At 42.0% G+C, this 20,300-nt stretch overlaps 1 protein-coding gene across 12 annotated transcripts in view; it reads left to right on the top strand.

Moving 5' to 3' along the window:
• The window catches only part of PARD3 (par-3 family cell polarity regulator), a 677,664-nt gene that overhangs the window by 85,648 nt on the left and 571,716 nt on the right, over positions 1-20,300 (top strand). Inside the window, exon 1 of one of the 12 annotated variants that reach the window (XM_075922681.1) lies at positions 2,580-4,377. The exons of the other annotated variants lie outside the window; for them this stretch is intronic. Within the exon in view, the coding sequence (XP_075778796.1) occupies positions 4,222-4,377 (156 nt within the window). The 5' untranslated portion in view covers positions 2,580-4,221. Of the gene's footprint in view, positions 1-2,579; positions 4,378-20,300 lie in introns of those variants that run through there. 12 annotated transcript variants of the gene reach the window in all.

Genomic DNA, 20,300 nt, shown 5'->3' with positions numbered 1-20,300 from the left:
CTGGTTATGTGAAGCAAACCTCCCTACTCTATTCTCACATGTAGTTGCAATATGCAAAGTAACAGAAAAGCAGCTTGGGTATCTGTTCAATTTTATGTAGTTTTTTATTTTTATTTATATATATAATATATATATATATATAGGAAACAATAACCTCAGCTATTCATAGAGTTAAAATACTACTCAACCACAGTAAGGGTAGCAGAATCCAGCCCAAAATAATGATGAAACATTACCTTGTTTAAACAAATTGCAGTATGGAATGTTCATGTAATTGATCCAAGTTGCTGATCTTTTAGGAAGGTCTGTTTACCATCCAGAGGTGGATTTACAGATAAATTGGTGGTTCATGAAGTAGTAAGAATATAGTTTCTAAAGAAGATGTATTTCTTCTTAGTAGTATCTACAAATTGGTAAGAGTGGCTTGAAGATGTACTTACCTATAAAAATTTGTTCATACTTCCGCTGTTTGATATATAAAAAGAGATCTCTGTTGATCTGAAATAAATGTCTTCTTCTAAAAAAGCCAAATTTTGGGGCCATCTTCAAATTTTATTTCCTATAAGTTGCTAGTGATAGTTGTAAGAAATTCTGCTTCTGAAATGTTAGAGATCTAACAGCATCTGGTATTTATTCTGAACTTCCATGAAGGTGGAAGATGTGGGTTTAGTTTCCAGACTTGGGCTCTTGCTCTTTAAACCAGCAGGAATTGGAAACTTTATAGAAAACCAGCTACCAGATGGAGAAGGATTTGGTTTTGGAATTTCAATGGAAACCCTCCTGGTAAAAAGATCGGTTTGGCTACAGTCAGAGTGGAGTCCCCATTACGAATGTTTAAAATGAGGTTATTTTACTAATCTGTGTGAGCTGGGACTGAGCAAGGCTGCCTCACCTTATTCTCATAGTCTAGTTCCCACTTCATTCTTTTAGCCAGGGTGAACAGATTGCAAGTTAAAAAACTTGGGCTGGATGCGGGGGAGTGATAGGCACTAATTGATGCCAAAGCCCCCAATATCAGGATTGTCCCTATAGAGTTGGGACAGTTGATCACTCTACCACAACTGAAGGCCTTTCAAGGCATGGAGTAAAAGGGCTTTTGTGCTTTGCTAGAACATCATGTCTTTAAGAGAGAATCCAGTGAAAGTTAGCTGGAGGCACTTCACATATTGCTTAGTTTGGGTTACCCTTCCATCAGATCACAGTAAGTTAAGCTTGCTTTTTAATTAACTTTTTTTATAGTTGTTTATGCCTTTCTAGGGCTCATAGCTATTTTTTAAACAAGGCTTTGTGTTTTATTAACATTCCTTTTCACCTATTATCAAAACAGAGAAAACTGGAGCAATGATTCTATCAGATGTTGAACAGATGTTTCGAGGAGGTTGAGTAATTCCTTTTGGAGATGTATCCTGATTCAGAAAGAATGATTTTGTGTGATTGCTGCTCTGGCTAATTAGAGGAACCACCCAGAAATGCTGGGAAATACTTAAAGGTGATCCTGCATAATTTAAGAGGGGATTTTTTTCAGGTGGCCTGTTCCATAAAACATCAAAACTACGTAGGAAAGGTCCAAAAATAAAGCACTGAAAACAAGATAGCTTAATCTTGGCTTCGTTAAAGTTTAAAATGGGACTACTGCTAATGTCAGTGTATATTATAATACATCCATTTTGATGACTTTTACTCATTGAAAGTGAACATGTTATTTTATAGTGTCTGTTTACTATACTTTCAGATGTCTGGTATTTATGGAATGCCGTTGATAAACGTTAACTGCCATGTTAGTAGCACTTGGCTTACTATCTGCACTGCCATCTTACAAAGAGTTCTTGCAACATGCAGCACTACATGACTCAACATTTTGCAGTTCTCCACAGAAATGTATAGCATATCCAGAATTTGTCAATTAGGCCATTGTGACTTTGTGCATCTCACATATTTTCATTAATTGAAGCAATATTATCATTCAACCTATGTCCTAGAGCAGTGGCCTCCAACCTTTTTACACCCAAGATCACTTTTTAAATGTCAGGGCAAGCCAAGATCTACCCTATCCCTTCCCCAAGACTACGCTCCTTCCTTGAGACCCTGCCCTCTCCATTCCCCTCCTCTCCATCACTTGCTGTCCCCAGCTCTTACTCACTGGGTTGAGACAGGAGGTGCGGTCTGTGGAGTGGGAACGAGGGATTTATGTGTGAGAGAGGGTGAGAGGTGCAAGATCTGGAAGGGAATTTGGGTGCAGGAGGAGGTGGAGAAGGGGATGCTGGATCAGGAAGGGGGCTCCAGGCTGGAGAGTGTTGGGGTCAGGTGGAGGGTTGGGCAAGCCACAGTCTTATGAATGTGAGGTGCAGGAGTTTGGGTTGGGGCGTATGAGGGGCTGAAGGCAGGGAGGTTGGGAGTATGATGGGCTCAGGACACAGATTTGCAGTGTGTGGATGGTGCAGGAGTGTTGTGGCAGAAGTCTGGGGGTTTGGGAATGTGAGGAGCTCAGGACAAGGGGTTCTGGTGTGATAGGCTCAGGGTTGGGGTTTGTGGGGGGGGGGGGTGCAGGGTTATTATGATACTGCGGCCAGATGGGGGCTTGGCCCCATCTGGGAGCTTTTTGGCCAGGCTTCATTTTTTAAATAAAATATTATATCAAACACAAAATGTTTCCTCATTGTCTTTATTTATGGAAGGGGCAGGGAACCTGTTCTGAGTTAGGGGGTCACTGACCCACAGAAAAATCAGTCAGGGAACACCCAAGTGAGATGCAAAAAAAAACTCCTCCAAAAACCCCCAAGCCTCACTGATGTGGCCCCAACTGAGACACCTCACTCCCTGGGCACTGCAGCCCAGTGGCGGGAGGGTAGGTAGGTTCAAGACCTCAGGCCAGATGAACTCTTCTGAGTTCCAGGGTTACTGGAATTTGTGGGCCCCTCTACACTCTGAGGTGGGGCCAAAAATGAGGGATCCAGTGTGCTGGACCGGGCTGCCAGTGAGTGAGATAGGGATTGGAGTGCAGAATTTAGGTGGAAAATAGGGTGTATGAGCAAGTTGCACATAGGTGTATATCAGTATAATAGTAAGTTTGAGGATGATACCATTATAATCATAATTATCTTAGTACAGTTATGCAATCTAAACATCCATACTGCAGAAAAATATATCACAAAGCCCACAGCCTCACCAGCACAAGTTCTAGTTGAACGTGGCTTTGGCTTTATTTTCAGATTAGCTGACAGGTTTTAAAACAGCAAATCCTTGTCTTTGTTATTTTATTATCAGAAATCTTTGACTTGAATTTGGTTTGTTGTGCTACTGTACTATAGTTTTTGTTTCAGTGCCCTTCTTTCAGTTCAGAGTGCTACATATGGACAACCATGCACAGCTGTCTGCTCCCAAAACCTGTAGTGCAACTACTCCTATTACCTGTTACTATATTGGTGCTAGGTTTGGGCTAAGGGGTTAAGTTCACTTACCATATCCATCTACAGGCTGCCAGTTTCAGACAGTAACATTTTGTTGTTTTTGGACTACTGCTGGCTCTGTCCACTTGCTGAAACTATCTGGGGAGGAGAAGGAAGGTTACTCTCTACAAAGGGGGGGAGGGAGGAAGAGTGAGTTAAGTTACTTTAAACTGTTTGTTTACTCAGGATGATTCCCATTTTTTCCCAAAAGGGAGGATAGCAAGTATATTGCCACAGCTCAACTTAGGACACCCCGTCTACCCCCCCCCCCAAAGTCCTCCTTTTGGTGAAATAAACCCTCTTAAAGTGGTTTAACTAGACTTGGAGGTTTTTAGTGAAGAAAGAGTTAAGAGGATGCTTTGAACCCGAACTCTCCTGGTTCATCCCCACACCCTGTTGGTGCTGGCTGTACTTCCACACCCTGTTGGCTTGTAATGCACTTCCTTTCATTCACCTTTAGCATGTTTAGCAGGATAAGGACAACATTTTTTAGATCTGCATCATAGCTTCAGCTTGTTTCAGTTTGTACAGTAAGAAGGATCTGTACCTGGTCTCCAATAACAGTGCTCCTTAAAATGGCACCTGGTCTTTTTCAGCTGTGGGCAAAATTATAATTGCCTTTAGGTGGGCTTGTTTTTCTAGATTGCTTTTCTTTTTGAAACTGAAGAGAGTCCATTTAATGACTGGTGTTCCTTTGAAGGTAGCATCTCTGCTGAGTCTCAGTTCTTTGGGATGTTGCCTGATTTGGAGGTAGCCTTTCCAGCGTGGTTTTAAAATGGCAGACACATCTAGAAGGAAAACTACAAAGAAGTCATCTTCTTTTTCATATAATCCTCGGAGAGACTCTGTGAAAGTTCGGAGATACTGTAAGTCTCTGAGCTTCAAGTCAGCTACCTTGGACTTTCGGAAAACAGAGGTGCAGGAAAAACTGGTTTGTATCGGATTTTAAAATACCTTTTAGAATTTAAGAAATATGGGGTTTTTTGTTCAAAACAGTAACCTTGAGAGTTCACAGGAAGTGGTAAACAACATGAATTTATCTGACACCTGTTTGTGTGTTGCTGTCCAATTGACATGGTGAATTCTCATTTTGTTGGTAACAAGAGGCAGCAGTAGTTGATTTTATCTCTATTGGTAAATGTGTATAGTTTGACTTTAAGGTACCTAGATTTGGTTTTAGTCAAAGGATCTGCTTCTTCCCAGTAATTTGCATCATATGATTTTTTTTCATGACACATTTATGTTCCTCAGACTATTTTACAGGTTTGGCAATCAGCCTTGTTTCTTAAATGAAAACTGCTTAATTTGCTCTTTGTTACTTGTAAAAATATTGAAAAGTACCAAACTGACGGCTTTAGGAATTGAAGTATTTTAATTATCCGCAGAACAGGGTAATGCAAATCAGCAGTTCTGACCAGTTCCATAGGTTAGAGGGTAGCTTAGCCTTTAAACCTGTACTGCTCTTTACTACAGTGAAGGACTGAATTTGAAATTCTTTTGTTTTGAATAGCGAGGTAGGAATTATAGTTTCAAAGGACAAAAAATACAGAAAATGAAACTAAAATGGATCATTTGATAAATTGTGTGAATGTACAGAGTTAGATTTTTTTCAGTATGTTTCTACATGTTTAGAATATACAAATCTTTAAAAAATACTCGCCTTATATTCACATCAGCAGGTGCAATCTCTTTTTTACTTAAATGGCTTTCCTTGGTATGTAAAATGGACTGTGTGGAAAATTAAGGGATAAGTATTTTACATATATTAATTATACCATAAATGCCTATAATATGCCAATTTTCCATTAGAAGCATTAGTGATATGCTTAGTGTATATAAGAATTAAACACACAAGTGTATTCCCATGCCAGACCCCAAAATTTTCAAGATTAGAAAGGAGATTTTTAACAAACATTATACCCATATGAAGTAAAATAATTCAATTGTTCTCATGCTAATACAGATTGAAATTATGGATGTTAAATTTAGTTTAATCAGCCAATCGACTAGTTGATGGATTTTCTCTTAATACATTTAAAAGGCTAAAGCACAGTGCGAGGGTCCCAGCGCAAGCCAGGAATCAGCTGACAGGCTCTTAATGCATTTAAAAAGTGGAGGCACAGCATCTGGAACTGGGTGCAAGCTGGGAATCAGCTGATTCCAAGCTTACGCCTGGTTCCCACAACCCCCTACTTCCCCTGCCCACCATGGAGCTGGTGCTGGGGGGAACCGGCTTTTAAGACGGCTCCCACAACACCGGCTCCTGCTTCCCCAGAGGCCGCAAGAGTGGGGGTTGCCCCCCCCCCCCAACTCCCACTCTTGCGGCCTCTGGGGAAGCAGGAGCCGGTGTTGTGGGAGCCAGCTTAAAAGTTGCTTCCACTCCCCACCGAGTGGAAGCGACTGGTTGAATCTCTCTACTCCGTCACCCTGAGGACCTGAACCAGAGAATCTGCTGAACCACAGGAGGTCAATATTCTAGCAAATGGGTCTCTTTTTATTGTTATTTTGCTGAGGCAAATAAATGGAACAATGTACTGATGTGCCCATTTTCAGTTTCTTCAACAATTCTACCTTTTGCTGTATTGATACTGAATTGACACATTCTTATACTTAAGAGCATTGCCAATAGTTCCATTCTTAAAAGACATATTTAGGGGTAAATTATAGTTTAAAATAACAGGACAGAACACTGAGAGCCAGGATGGGTAGCTCTATATAAACTTTGCCAGATTATAGGAAACTTGGCTCCACCCATGGTAATCAGATATTCGGCTCACTGAAGTTATGTCAGATCATGGATGGTGCTGGACTAAAAAGGTTTAACCTGTACAAGATGAAGCATTTGTTTTAAAAATACATTGAATGTGGTTTTGCTGACCTCACTTTTTAGATTAGCAATTCACTTTGGTGTGCTTCAAACTTTGAATTGCAGAATATTTAATACATAAGTCTTCAAATGAAGGGTATTCTTTTCAATTGCTGTTCATTATAACTTTAACATGTTCTTTATTGCAAATCAGTAACTACAAGTAAAAACTGAAAGACACATTTTTTTGATTGAATAAGTGCGCGCACACACAATAATTACTGTAATGTCATACTACATTAGCAGATATAGCAATATACTTTTGAAAGTTTTATAATGATGAAAGTTAATGTTAATAGACATAAAATTTTATACCTGTACAAACAAACATGCTAATTGCTTCTTTGATGGCCCATTGGGAGAGACCATGAAATTTGTGTTTGAATGATGCAAATTGTAAGGAATAACAAAAAGTCAGTATTAATGAGGTTCTAATTTCTGAAAGTGTTCCTGGGTTGATGTATTTTGCAATTTTTTTTTCCCTTTGGCTAGCTGCCATAGCTAATGCCTGACCCCTAGTGGTCAATATGGAATATTTTTAATTTAATGAGTCAGTTTTAAAAGTACATTCAGTTGATCATTTCAAGTGTTAAATACTTAAAGGCAATCTGAAAATCAGCTGTTTTAGAAGATGGAAAGATGTCAGTCTGCTTTAGCTACTGAAACATTTTCTATTCCTTCTGTCAGAAGGAAGAATATAGTTTTTGTTTTAAACATTTCTTCATAGTCTATTGTGATACACCATAAAAACTAACACCCAGTCTCAAGAATTATAATCATCCTATATTTTGATTATTTGATTATGAATTCTGCAAAACTGTTAATTCTTAAGATATTATTAGATTTTCAAGTACTGTTTGAGGATCTTAGTATGTTAGAAGAACAACTGTATATATAGTGCTATCTTTTTTAAATCTGTGTCATGAAGCTGTTAAAAACATGGAAAATATTTAGTCTGAATTTACCTGTATAGATGTACCCCTTAGGAAATGTTTCCCAAATTTTTACCAAGGGGCCTCACCAATTGCATTTTGTCATTTTTGCAGACTCACAATTACTTTTATTCTGCATGAATATTTATTTTATATGTAAAAAGTCATATGTACTATGTCTTTTAAAAAAATTTAAACACAAAGAAAAACTCCTCCCCAGTCCTTCTGCTGTTCCAGCTCTACTTCTTGTAGATAGAGACCTTTTAATAGGACTCCTGCTTCCTGCAGTTTGAGGTGAGCCCTTATTTACATAAGAGTGGAAGACAGAATACAATGTGTCCTTCAGGTGTCTCTCATTGGAGAGAATTAGTCTCTCAAAGATCATTTTATGTCTGGTGTGAGAGATAGGGACTGTCTGCTTTTCTCTACTCCCCCATTGGCAGTGTGAGCATCCCGACTCTTCCCACCCAAGGAAAATCCATGCAGTCTGGATGACCAAAAATCCAGCACCAGTAGGTGGGTTAAGAAAGCTTGCCTGCTTTTGCTCAGGAGTGGAGTTAGGTGAGACTAGGACAGAGGAGCTGCTCAAGGCTAGCCCAGAACCTGGGTAGCTGTTTTGTATATGACTCACAGCACAGGCTGCCCTGCCCCAAGCTGGCAGCCCAACCTGGCAGTCTAAGGCAAGGAATGACTGCAGTACCACAACTGGCTCTCAAGGGGCATTGCAGAGCAGCTCCAACTGCACACATTTCTCTCTCAGCCAAGGGACTACCCATTCTCAGTTTTCCCTGGACATTAAGTAGATGATAGCTGGGCCAAGGAATGCAGCCTCTGGGAGGAGGGAATTTGAATGTAGGAGAGAGTGGGGCCAAGAATGGACTGTTGAGGGTATAGAAGGGGCTCCAGGCTGGGGCCAAAGGGTTCGGAGTGTAGGAAGCGGCTCAGGGTTGGGATGAGCATTTTGGGAGGGGTGTGGAGTCCAGGCAGCAATTAACTAAAGCAACTCCCAGGAAATAAGCCAGTAGGTCCCTGCAGTTCCTAGATGTAACGACATGGTATCTCTGTGCGCTGCCCTTGTCCACAGGCACTACCTCCACAGCTCCCATTGGTTGTGGTTCCTGGCCAATGGGAGCTGCAGAACCAGTGCCCAGATTGGGGGCCGTGCACAGGGCCTCCCTTGTCTCCTGTATGCCTAGTGGTCAGCTAAAATGTCAGGCTTATGCATTGTGTCTTATGGGATTTTGCCTGTTGTTCTATAAAAATCGTCTCGGAAGCAATGGCCTACTTTTTGTATCTTTGATGTTTATGAATGACTTTGTAAAATATTTGCCATTGAAATATGGAAATAGGACCAGGTGAAACCAAAAAACTAAATGAGAAGTACCACACAGATTTTAATGAAAGTTCTTGTTGACCTCTTGCATACAATGTGACAAATACCTTTTGCTGAATTCTGTTGTCTTTTTGGTCTACTGTGTGTTTGGGAAGCAGGTACAATTTAAAAAGTAAATTGTCACTCTTTGCTGTAGTGACAATAAAAGATCCCTGTTACTGTTTCTTCCTCCTATTTACCCCCCCTCCCCCATTTGTCCAATCTGTTTAAAAAGAACCTGATATGCCTTGCGATGGAGCCTATGGAGCTATTAACCTACCATAATTTATACCTTGACATGGTAGTCCATTACAAGTCCTTTACTTCCTCAGGCAGACTTAGTATTAAGTAAGCCATGACAAGTAAGTTGAAGCAGGGCTAATATGTGGTATATTAAGTGTCCACTGCTGTCTTTCTCAGTTTAAGGGATATCATTGACCACTGAGTGCATGGCTGTTTCAAAGCACACTAAATGTTCCTCTTATTTGGCTTGTACAGCTCTCTTCATACCTATAATGTGCTATGCAAACAACATATTAATACTATATATTTCAGGTAGACAAGTAATTTTTGAGAGCTTATTATATCATATTTTATTTTTAAACCTCCAGAAAAAACTTCATTTTAAAATATGTATAAGGTATTTAGTGTATGTTTCAGCAACTATAACATTTTTAATGTATTCATTGTCTCCTTGCATTTAAAAAAAAATGAGTTCAGTAGATGTTAATGTTGTAAAAATGTCACTTTCAATCAAATGTCTAGGTAATAAAATTGCAGTTTTTAATACAGTTTATATTTCTGTTGGCCTGTGAAAGAGAAAAATATTCTACACTTTACAAAAGGGTTATTTTAATGTTTCATGACAAAAGTGGAAAGAATTAAAATTAATGATATAAAAATGTGTCCCCTGACTCAAACTATATTTCTCAAATAGAAAAGAAAGCAGTGTTCTTGCTTTTTCAGCAATTTTTCTGTCATTTGAACCATGAATCAATCACAGCGGTAATAAGACATGGGGAAAATCCAGTGGGAGCTGTCTGATTTCATATATGTTGCCGTTCAAGCACTTATTTTCTTTTGATTTGTGGATTATAATTTTCACTGACAGTATTAGCAGCTTTTAGAACAGCCACTGACAAGTGACATCCTCCCAACCAGATGCTATCTCATCTGACTTCTGCCCAATGATTGCATTATCTGGCTGATTTGAAGTACAGTAAATCCTAATGGTTGTTCATCTATTATTTAAAATAAATAATAAGCAGTGAAAGGGTGAAGGCAGCAAAGCAGCAATACTGCTGCACTTCATAATTTTTTTAGCTGCTGTTATATAATGTTATTAATTTCTGTGATAAGATCCTTTGTCCCAGCTAAGCTCTGTGGGAAACTGAATGTGTGAGTGAAATGATAAACACTTTTGACAATATTTTAAATGGTTTTTATTTATCTACGGCATAGTACTTAAAATGTTGCGTACTTGTAGGGGTTCTTATAAATTTTTAAAAAGTTGTTTTTACTCTGCATGTGATACTTTTATGAAAAAGAAGATATCATTAATACCTTAAGCAGAATAAAGCTATTTGCTAATGGAGAGACACTAAAAATATGTATTTGCTTTTGAGCTTTTCTGGCGAGTTTCAGCAGCAACTATAGATGCCCACCCTCCATACACACTGTAATGTTGCAAGGTTGCATATATAGTCTTAGATTTCAAAAAGCAGCAATAGATTAAAAACTTATTATGAACTCCTATAAGAAAACCCCTTTTTAATGAAGTATATGAACTCCTATAAGAAAACCCCTTTTTAATGAAGTAAAACTGAAGTTTGAAATTGCTTCATTGTTTGTCAATCTGCAAATTGCAATTTGTGTTATAGAAAATCTCACTTAAGTGATGTTCTGTTTTGGGGGCAATTAATGATTTTTCTGTAAAAGCATATTTTAATATACACTTGATTAAATTATCCTCTTCCATTGTGAATCTCAGCATTTTCATTGTATTAAAATTTCTATACATGTACAAATATTGTAATATATATTTTAAATCTGCCAGCATGAACAAGAAGTCTCTTGCATTTTCAGCATCTCCTGAAGTTTCTACTTCTATAGACAATGAAATTTTGTTGTCTAGAGATGCTCTTCTGTGCATCTCTAAAAAACACAATTGACGGTGTGTTGATTCTTTTGGAATTATTCTGTTTTCTACAGTAGTGTAAGCAATCCCATTAGTTTAAAATATCAGTATTCTTTTGAATCTAATACTGTAGCTAACGTTTTTTATTTCTTTCTCCATTCCTATTCTTGTTTGAACCCCCCACTACAGAAAGAATGAACAAATTGGGGAAAGTCCATTGGAGTGAAAGAGAAATAATTAAGAGGCGGGGGCATATGGCTTATGAGGAGAAGCTGAGGGAATTTGCCTTCTTTAGTCTGCAGAAAAGAGGTGTGTGTGGTGGGGGAGATAGCAGCCTTCAGCTTTCTGAAGGCAGGTTTCAAAGGGGATGGTGAGAATCTGTTCTTAAGTGGTGGAGTATGACAGAACGAGAAGCAGTGGGGGAGGTCTAGATTGGATATTAGGAAAAACTGTTTCACTAAGAGCATGGTGAATCACTGGAATAAGTTAGCTAGGGAGGTGGTGGACTCTCCATCCATAGAAGTTTTTAAGTCCCAGCTTGACAATGCCCTTGGCTGAGATGATTTATTGGGGGTTTGCCCTGCTTTGATCAGGTGGTTGGACTAGTTGTCCCCTTGAGATCTTTTCCAACCCTTATCTATGGTTGTGTATTGTAGATTTTCAATCTTTTTTTTTGTAATGTTTGATACAGTGCATGTTGAGTGGACAGGTATAAAGTGCAAATGTACAACTGAAAACACCCATGCATCTGCCAGTGTTTTTACCCATGAAAGCTATGCCCAAATAAGTCTGTGGTGCCACAGCACTCCCCGTTTTTAGAGACACAGACTAACAGGACTACCCCTCACAGACTTGAAAACACTAGCTTGGGCCTGATAACAGGATACAAAATCTGCCACTTTTTTGTTGATTGCTTTAAATCCAACCCAGATAATATATAATATTGAGCATCCACATGATGATTCATTTGGGTAAATAGATGGCCTTAGTCCATGTCTAAGTAGATGAGTTAAAAATAAACCATACCCCACAACAATCTTACTTGTGACAGTAACATCCAAAGTGGCAACTGCAGTAACAGTCTATGTGAAAAAGTTAGTTTAGGACAGGGGTGGGCAAAAGGGCCTCTGAGGGCTGGATGCTGCCTACCAATCAAATTGATGTAGTTTTGGAGGCCCTGATTGGTGGGCGGACAGGGGGAGCATACAAAGTCTCCAACCTTCCCTGCAAGGGGCACAGCACTTCTAAGCACCGCGTGCTCCTGGCAGGATGGGGGCAGGTGGGAGAAGACTTTGTGTGCTCCCCCGGCCCCCAGGCCAGTCAGGGCTTGGAGGTGGGAGGAGCTGCTGCTCAGCTGGCGGTTTACTCTAAGCACCATGCTCCCTTGCAGGGCAGAAGCAGGGAGCGAGAGACTTCATGTGCTCGCCCTCCCCAGGCCATGATTGACCTGGGAGCAGCAGTGGAGAGCGTGCAAAGTCTCCTCCCTCTGCCAGGGACATGGGTATCTAGAGGGAACTGCCAGCTGTTCAGAACAGCTGGTGGTTCTCTCTGGGGGAGGGACAAAGACCTTGCATGCTCCCCCAATCCCAGACTAATCAGGGTCTGAGGATTGGGAAGCATGGGAGGGTGTGGCCCCCACTCCTTCCGCTTGAGATCTCACCCCTTCCGGGGCTGCCTGGGGCCACTTGAAAAATTTCTGAAGTGGCCCCCAGTCAATAATTATTGCCCGCCTCTGGTTTAGGGCAATATTGAAAGTGTCATTAGCTATCTTTAATGACTTAGTACAGTAACTCCTCATTTAACGTTGTCAGTTGATGATGCTACATTGCTCCTCCTGCCCCCTGCCTCGGATCTGCTCCTGGGAATCTCTGGCTTACTGTGCAGGGAAGGGGCAGAGGGCTGTTGATGGCAGGATGTTCCCCATCCCTCCCGTTGAGCCCCTCCCCTCCGTACCCAATCTCCACACAGCAGGATATCATAGCTATCTTGTGTCTGGACTTCCTGATCTTCTTACAGGGGCAGTGTACTTGAAATGGGGCTAGTATACTTAAACAGGCAATGCACATTTCAGTCTGCCTGCTGTGTGCACATATACAGTGTACATCTCAGTCCCCAGTCCCAAGGGATGTGTGTGCAGCTGTGCATATGTCGTTTGGCAGAGAGTGGTGCACTCTAGCAGTATAGTGTGGTTTTGTTGTCATATTCAGTTTCTGCGGGGAAGTGTATGCAGTCAATGCCCTGGGTCTGTTCTTCCTCTCTCCTGCATCGGTCTATGTTGCCTGTAGTAGAGCATGAGGCTACATTAACAACATATTAACCCTTGGGGCTCAGCAAAGTGCTAGTTCATCATTTAGTAGCAAGGTAGTCCCTGGGAAATACTCCATCTTCTGACTCCACCACCTCAACCAAGATTCATAATAAAAATTGCCGTGTACAGTACTAAATTGTTTAAAATTGTTTAAAACTTACACTGAGAGTGCGTGTGTTTATTTACACACACTCTTACTTTTCAGGAACATAACTACAAGGTTAAGTGAGGAGTTGCTGTATATAGAAGTGTAGACCCATAACTAAAGGGGCCTCTGTTTTATTCTGAAAAGACCCTGTGTGCTACAATCCAGACTACAATTTCCATGAGCCCTTGGGAAAAAAACAGAAAGGAAGGACTCTAGTGTGAGAGGACTGCTCTCTCCATGTGCTTGAAGAAAGAGGCCTAGCAGTCTGGGACTTGGCCTTGGAGTTTGGAAGCAGAGGGGGAGCCAGGCTGCTGCCAAGGACATTGACCCAGTGGAGGGGCTGTTGGATGCAGCCACTAGATACCTGTTGGAACTGGGAGTTAGCAGGCTGCTTCCTATAGGCACAGCATGAGGCAGTAAGTTTGGGCCTTGCTGGAAGAGTGGTGCCTGGGACAGAGCTGCTGTTTAGCCTGGACCAAATCCTCACTACAGCTGCAACATCAGCGTGCCAACGCAAGCGTCTGGGACTGAGTCTAAGAGTGTGCACACTCTGGGGTGGGGTCACTGTTGTCTAGCTATATAAGCATCAATTATTGTTATATGTTTGTAAATGCTATTCACTTCTAATTCTGTTAATCCCTGTTTATTTAAATTAAGTAAAGATGGTTTATTTTAAAGTATTCTATTAAATGTATATGATTTGTAGTTGTTCTGGAATTAGATCCAGATTTATGTTGGAATGAGTATATTCCTGGAGGCTCTCAAGGCACACCAGTGTGTGTACAAGGCCAGCCAGGTGGAGGCACCGCCATTTTACATTCATTGCCAGCAAGGAACTGCAGCAAGGGGGTGGATAGGGCTTTCCCCAACTAAACACCATCACCACTAGGGTGCTCAGGATCTCTTTTGGGGTAAAACACCAGGCGCCCAGGCACACCTGTGAGTGTGACCTGCTCCCCAGTAACCCGGGGAGGGAAAAGGGGGTTACATAAGCAAGAAGATACAGATGACTTGCAAGCTCTCCTGACCAACCAGCCACAGTTTTGGAACCTCTGACATAGGCCCTTACAGAGCACAGAATATCTTGTGTAAAAAACATTTAGTAGTGCCTATGCCATGTTTTGAGGAAATAACTTTCAGGTTTACTTGACACATCATAAATAGCAAAAAAGACATAATTCCCCCCTTTTTTCTCTTGTGAATGCCACTTTTAAACTGTTAGAAACAAATATAACTACAATTTGATAGTTTTACAGCAAAAGCACTGTTTTAATTGTAATTTCCTTTGTTTAAAAAAAAGTGAGTAAAGTTGATATACTAGCTTTTTATACACCTCTTTATCCTAAAATCTAGTTTTAATTGAGCAGAATTTATTGGTTTCAGTTTAGTTTGTGTTTCATGTTTAAACAAATAATAACTTGTCATAGTCAGGCATTGCTGAAGAAAATGGACTTGTATGTCCAAATTCTTAAATATCATATGGCTGGCAAAAAGCTATTGAGCTTTTCAACACCTAACATGGCTGAGAGAACTTGTCAAGGCTTGGCCCATTAGAGTAGGGCTGGGCAAGGCAAAAGGTTGCTAGCGGGCTGGATGTGGCCCGTGGCCATCTTGCTTGCACCCTTACTACAGAGCAGGGGCAGCCTCTTTAAACAGAAGGCTGCTAATTGCTCTGCAAGCTAGGGAGGGAGCAGAAAGCTGTGTGTGCTATCTCTGCCCCCAAGCAAAATCCCCAAGCTCCCATTGGCCAGTTTCTGGCCAGTAGGAGCTGAGAGATTTTGCTGAAGGCAGGGGAAGTGAATGAAACCTCCTCACTCCTTCCCTCCCCACTCTCTCCTTGTGCTGGAGCATAGCCATGTGGAACAGACCACCCCGCGCACAGGCAGGGAGTCTGCAGGCCATCCAAGGTAAGGACCTCCTAGCCCGAGCCTGCTTCTGACACCTGTCCCTCTCTCTCTCCCCAACTACCTGCTCCAGGCCACCACCCAAACCCTCTGTATCCCCTCTCCCCACCTCTTCCAGGTCACAACTCCCTCCCAGACCTGCATCTTCTCCTACACCCCTCCCCCAGGCCAGAATCCTCTTCTGCACCTATAACCCCTCCTGGATCCTGCACCCCAAGCCCCTGCCCCAGATTGTAACCCCCTCCTTCAGCCAAACTCCCACCTGCACTTCAGTCCTCTATTCCAAGCTCTCTTCTACGTCGCACCCACTGTCCCAGACCTTGTGTCCCCTCCACAGAAGTGCGGCCCTTGACCAGGGCCGGCCCGAGCCCTTTTGGCGCCCTGGTCCCGGGCACGTGGCCCCACCCCCAGAAGCACGACGCATGCGTGGCCACCCCCACTCCAGGGTGTGCGGGCCCGCCTCTGCGGCGCACGATGCATGCGCGGGTTGACCATGGCCGCTGGCGTGTAGCCCGGGGTGCACGGCGCACGCACTGCCCAGCCCAGCTTGGGCAGCGCTGCTGGTACGTGCGCCGGGCCATGCAGAGCTCCGCAGCCGTGGGGGGAAGGGCGCTGCTGGCCGGCGCACAGGGCTGGCGCTGCAGGAGCCGGGCACCCCCCATCGGTTGGCGCCCTGGGCAGCTGCCCAGCTCGCCCATGCCTCCGTCCGACCATGCCCTTGATCACTTACCAAAATCTTGGTACTTGAAATGGGGCCAGCATACTTAAATGGGCAATGTACATTTAAATGGTGGCTCCCCATTAAAAGATTATTGCACACTCCTGCATTAGAGTGACAAGGAGGGTGAGGTGATATATTTTATTGGACAACGTCTCTTGGTAAGACAGACAAGCTTATGAGGCACACAGGGCTCTTCTTCAGATCTGTGAAAGGTATTCCCAGACCTGAAGAAGAGCTTTGTGTAGTTCAAATGGTTGTCTCTCTCCACAACAGAGAAGACAATACTTTACCTCACTTTATAATGTCCTGATACAGTGAATAGCTTCCAGTCTTATGATTGGATTTTAATAATCACAGATCTTTTCCTCCACTAGCAGTTTCCTCCACTAGCAGTTTGGCATATATAAGTTAGAATTTTTTTGTTTCTGTTGTGACAGAAACCCACAGTATGACAATGGCCAAACAACGGATAATTTGTGTCAGACATGTTCCACCAAAATAACCTTTGTAAATATTTGTGACAGTAGCCAGCTTCAAATACTTCTTAAAAAAATTACAATAAGTTTCTATTAAAGCAAGCTGTCAAATAAAGAACATCTTTTTCTTACAACTCTGAGTGCATTGATGAATGATACCCGAGAATTGGCGCTTCAGGTTATTACATTACTTGGTGTACAATAACAGTGAATATAGATGCAAGTCTAAGACATCAGTCTTACTCCTATCAGTCCACTGCAGCTGTTCAGTTTGAGAGAAAGTGGTAGAGCACTGACACTGGCAGTAGCTTGGAGACATTGATAGATGTGTTTTTATGTGAAAACAGTTACTGGATGGTATTTGTAGTGATTCATTGCCATTTTAGAATGGAAGTGATTTTCTGAACCATTGAAAATGTTTTTTAAATTGTTGGTGGGTTCTACTGTCGAGAGGTAGCTATTTAGTATGCTATATGTAAATGTGTGTATGTTGGTTCAGATGTCAGTCTCTATGTAAACCAATTCCCCAACCCCCTTAAGAAATTAATTGCACTAAAGCCACATAATTTAAAATAATCAGTAGACGCTGAGCTAAATTACCTTGTTGTATATGCCCTTGGATTAATTTCTGCAGTGCCCTTTAGAATCAAATGACTGTTTTTGGATGTAGGTGTCTGAGAACTGACAGCATTCTAAAACCCCTTGGGGCTCCTATATGCTTATGTTTAACAGTGCCGAACATCTACGTGTTTGGGGCAAAACCAGCCGTTGGTCTTTCCAGTTGATGCTGAAGGGCAGAGCTTCTTAAACTATGGGTTGCGACCCCAGAGGGGGTCATGAACTACTCCATTTTGAAGGGGTTGCCCAGGTGGCATAGACTTCCTAAGTCCAAAGTGCAGGGGCTCAGGTTACAGGCCCCTCTGTCTGGAGCTGAAACACTTTGGCTTTGCCTCCTCCTCTCCCCTCCCACCAAGGGTGTTGAGGGTCAGGCTTTGGCTTTGTGATCCCTTCTCCACACTCAGTAATGGGGCTTGATGGGTTCAGGCTTCAGTCCCTCTTCCTGGAGTCGTGTAGTCATTTTTATTGTCAGAAGGGTGTCATGGTATGATGAAGTTTGAGAATCTCTGCAGAAGGGGTTTGCTTTGTAGTTTTTCAGGATTAATAACTCTTTTTTTTTATTCCTGATGTTTCATCATGTGTGCCAAGCGCATTTCTTTTCCTGCATAATTATCTAACTATATAGATTGTCAGAGGATATACTTAATAAATTGTGGTGCTAAGGGGCAGGAAGCTACTTCCTGGAAGCCACTCTGTATTGTACTTATTCTTTGTGTTGCCAGTCAGGCGGAGTCCTCCCAGTGGTTTCCTGACAGGTCTGTGGCTCTGTTGATGATGATAACCAGAAGGCTGCTTGTGTGTGTGTGCTCAATGATGTGTGCCGTGTCGACTTACTCAGCTGACCCCAGGAGAATCCCTCAAAGACCACAAATCAGATAAGGATCGAAGGTGCCTGACCAGGTTTATTGTTAAGCAAAGTACAGTAATAGTTGTCAGTATATTCTACCACAGTAGTCTCCAACCTTTTAAAGTATGAGATGACTTTTTGAATTTAAGTGCAATCCAAGTTTAAGTGCAACCTCAAACCCAAATACCTTTGCCCCACCTCCTTCATGCCCCTTCTCCAAGGCCCCAACCCTGCTCACTCCATCCTTCCTCCCTTTCATCAGGCAGGTGCAGAGGGTTAGAGTGCAGGCTTTGGTCTTGGCTAAGGGTTTTAGAGTGTGAGAAGGGCTCTGAGCTGAGCCTGGGGCAGTGGTTGGGGATGTCAGAGGTGGTTCAGAATAAGGCTCTGTAAGCGAGTTTGGGTCTGGGGGGCTCAGGACTAGGATGGGGCTTGGGGTGCAGGAGGGGATACATGACTGGGACAGGGATTCAGGATGTAGGCTCTAGCTGGATAGTGCTTACCACAGGTGTCTTCTGTGTGGTGGTGCAGTGGGGCTAAGGCAGGCTCACCCCGGCACTGGCCCTGCACCTCTCTCAAAAGCAGCCAGCAAATTTCCTCCATCCCAAGTCCTGTTGTAGCCCCACACACCCGTTCCGTGGAGATAGAACACAGGGTGAGAAAGGGGAACAGCTCCAAAGCAAAGGGAGTTGCACAGCAGTAGGGGGAGGGGCAACTGAAGTGCCTGCACTTGATAGCCTCCTGGCCAAACTAGTCAATCACCTGTTAGAGGCCCAAGATTTACTAGTAGATCCCGATCTACTGGTTGGTGACCACTGCTCTACCGAATCATTACATACATGTAGTCATAACAATGGCCTCAGCACAATCAGTGGGAAACACCCTCTGCCCCCATGGCTGGACAAAGACTGCCCCCCCCAGACACCACTCGATATACAGGTACAAACAAGTTACACATCAGTCCTAGCATGTCAGGTTGCCACCCTCTGATGCTATTTAGATACCACTCATCACCCTGTACCTCGTGGTTTAATTAGATCATCTTTATCCATCACACTTTCATTTTAGACCCTTTCCTGAACCTGGGTCTTTACCTGTGTACAGTGTGGGCATCAAGGTCTTTTTTAATGAGTTGGTGGTACCACGTGCTTTCCACTTATGACCAGTACCAGTTACTGTTTTGCACCTTGGCCTATTACCAATTAATGTTTTGTAGTCTCAGCCCTATTCTGTGAGCAGGGGCCTGTCTCTTGCTCACAGCTTAGCTTTGCTTTATGTTTTGTCTGTTAGCTAGGTCTCAGGCCTCAGACCAGACCTGTGCTACATGAACTTACGTTTTAAGCCTTCATCTTACTACTTCTTGCTGTTCACATAGTAGGTAAACTAGGAGATGGGAATCATAATGGCTTGCCCTTTTTTTTTCCTCATCCAGATTTATGGCTGCTGAAGAACAAATATAATTTTGCCTTCCAATGTAGGAAATGAGACTATCCATGTCTTCTAGTGCATCAACATGTGCAATACAAATCTTTGGAAGTTGTTTGGATAAAAACCCAAAAGGTTTTTTTCCCCAACTTTATGCCATAATCCTCTGCCAATGTCACAAGAGAGACAGTCTGCCTAGAATTGTCTAAGATTATGTATAAGGTTAAAACCAGACTAAATAAATACTTGCTGCCATTTTTGTGTGTTCTTAATGACTCGTAAATATTTCAGCCTGAAGTATTGTTTATCTGTTTTCCATAGTTGTTTGCCAGTTTGTGTGTGATTTTACAAGGATTAACATGTTAGTGTTAAGCCTTATTTCTATTCTCTTGTAAGGATGCGGAGTGGGGGAGAAACTGTAGAATTTGGATTTGAACCTGTTTATTCCCCAAATTCAGAATGGTTTTGGATTGAGCTGTTAGGTTGATATCTTTTAAAAAAAAAATAGTTGGCATACAATGATTAGATTCAAATACAGATGTCTTCAAAGAGCTGAGCTGGGCTTTGGTTCAGGCTTATCTCTATTTGTAACATTCAAACCCCTAAGTATGTGGATGATAATCTGAAAAAATAGTTTTTAATGTTAAAAAATCTAATATGAAACCTGAATCTGGAGTATTTTTCTGAATGTTCTCTTAAATATTTTTTACTTTTATCTTCCCTTTATTGCTTAGTGTGTTTTGTCCAGGAAGAGTTATCAGGCAGATGTTCGCTTATAGCTAAAGACCAACTTGAGCTAGTAGCTTTTTGTGTGTTGCTGTTGTAGGAAATATTTTTGTAGCCACAGCAATAGGTGGAAATTACAGCTTTTTTGCTGTTTCCGTTCTCTTTGGTTTTGCAAATAAATAAAAAAAATCATTTGTTATTCAGAGAACTAATTTAAAGGAAGAAATTTGCTAATAGGCATACATGATAAGGATGTACAACTTTACTGCAGACACAAGTCTATATGGTAGAGTCTGAACAAACGTTATTTTGAAACCTAGTTGAATCCTTTTGACTGGTTGTTGAAAGCCTTTAGAAATCTTGGTGGTTGTTGTGAC

The sequence above is a fragment of the Pelodiscus sinensis genome, chromosome 2 (assembly GCF_049634645.1).
Source record: "Pelodiscus sinensis isolate JC-2024 chromosome 2, ASM4963464v1, whole genome shotgun sequence".
NCBI lineage: Eukaryota > Metazoa > Chordata > Testudines > Trionychidae > Pelodiscus > Pelodiscus sinensis.
The sequence above is the reverse complement of the archived record's forward strand: the minus strand, read 5'-3'. Positions and strand labels throughout refer to the sequence as shown.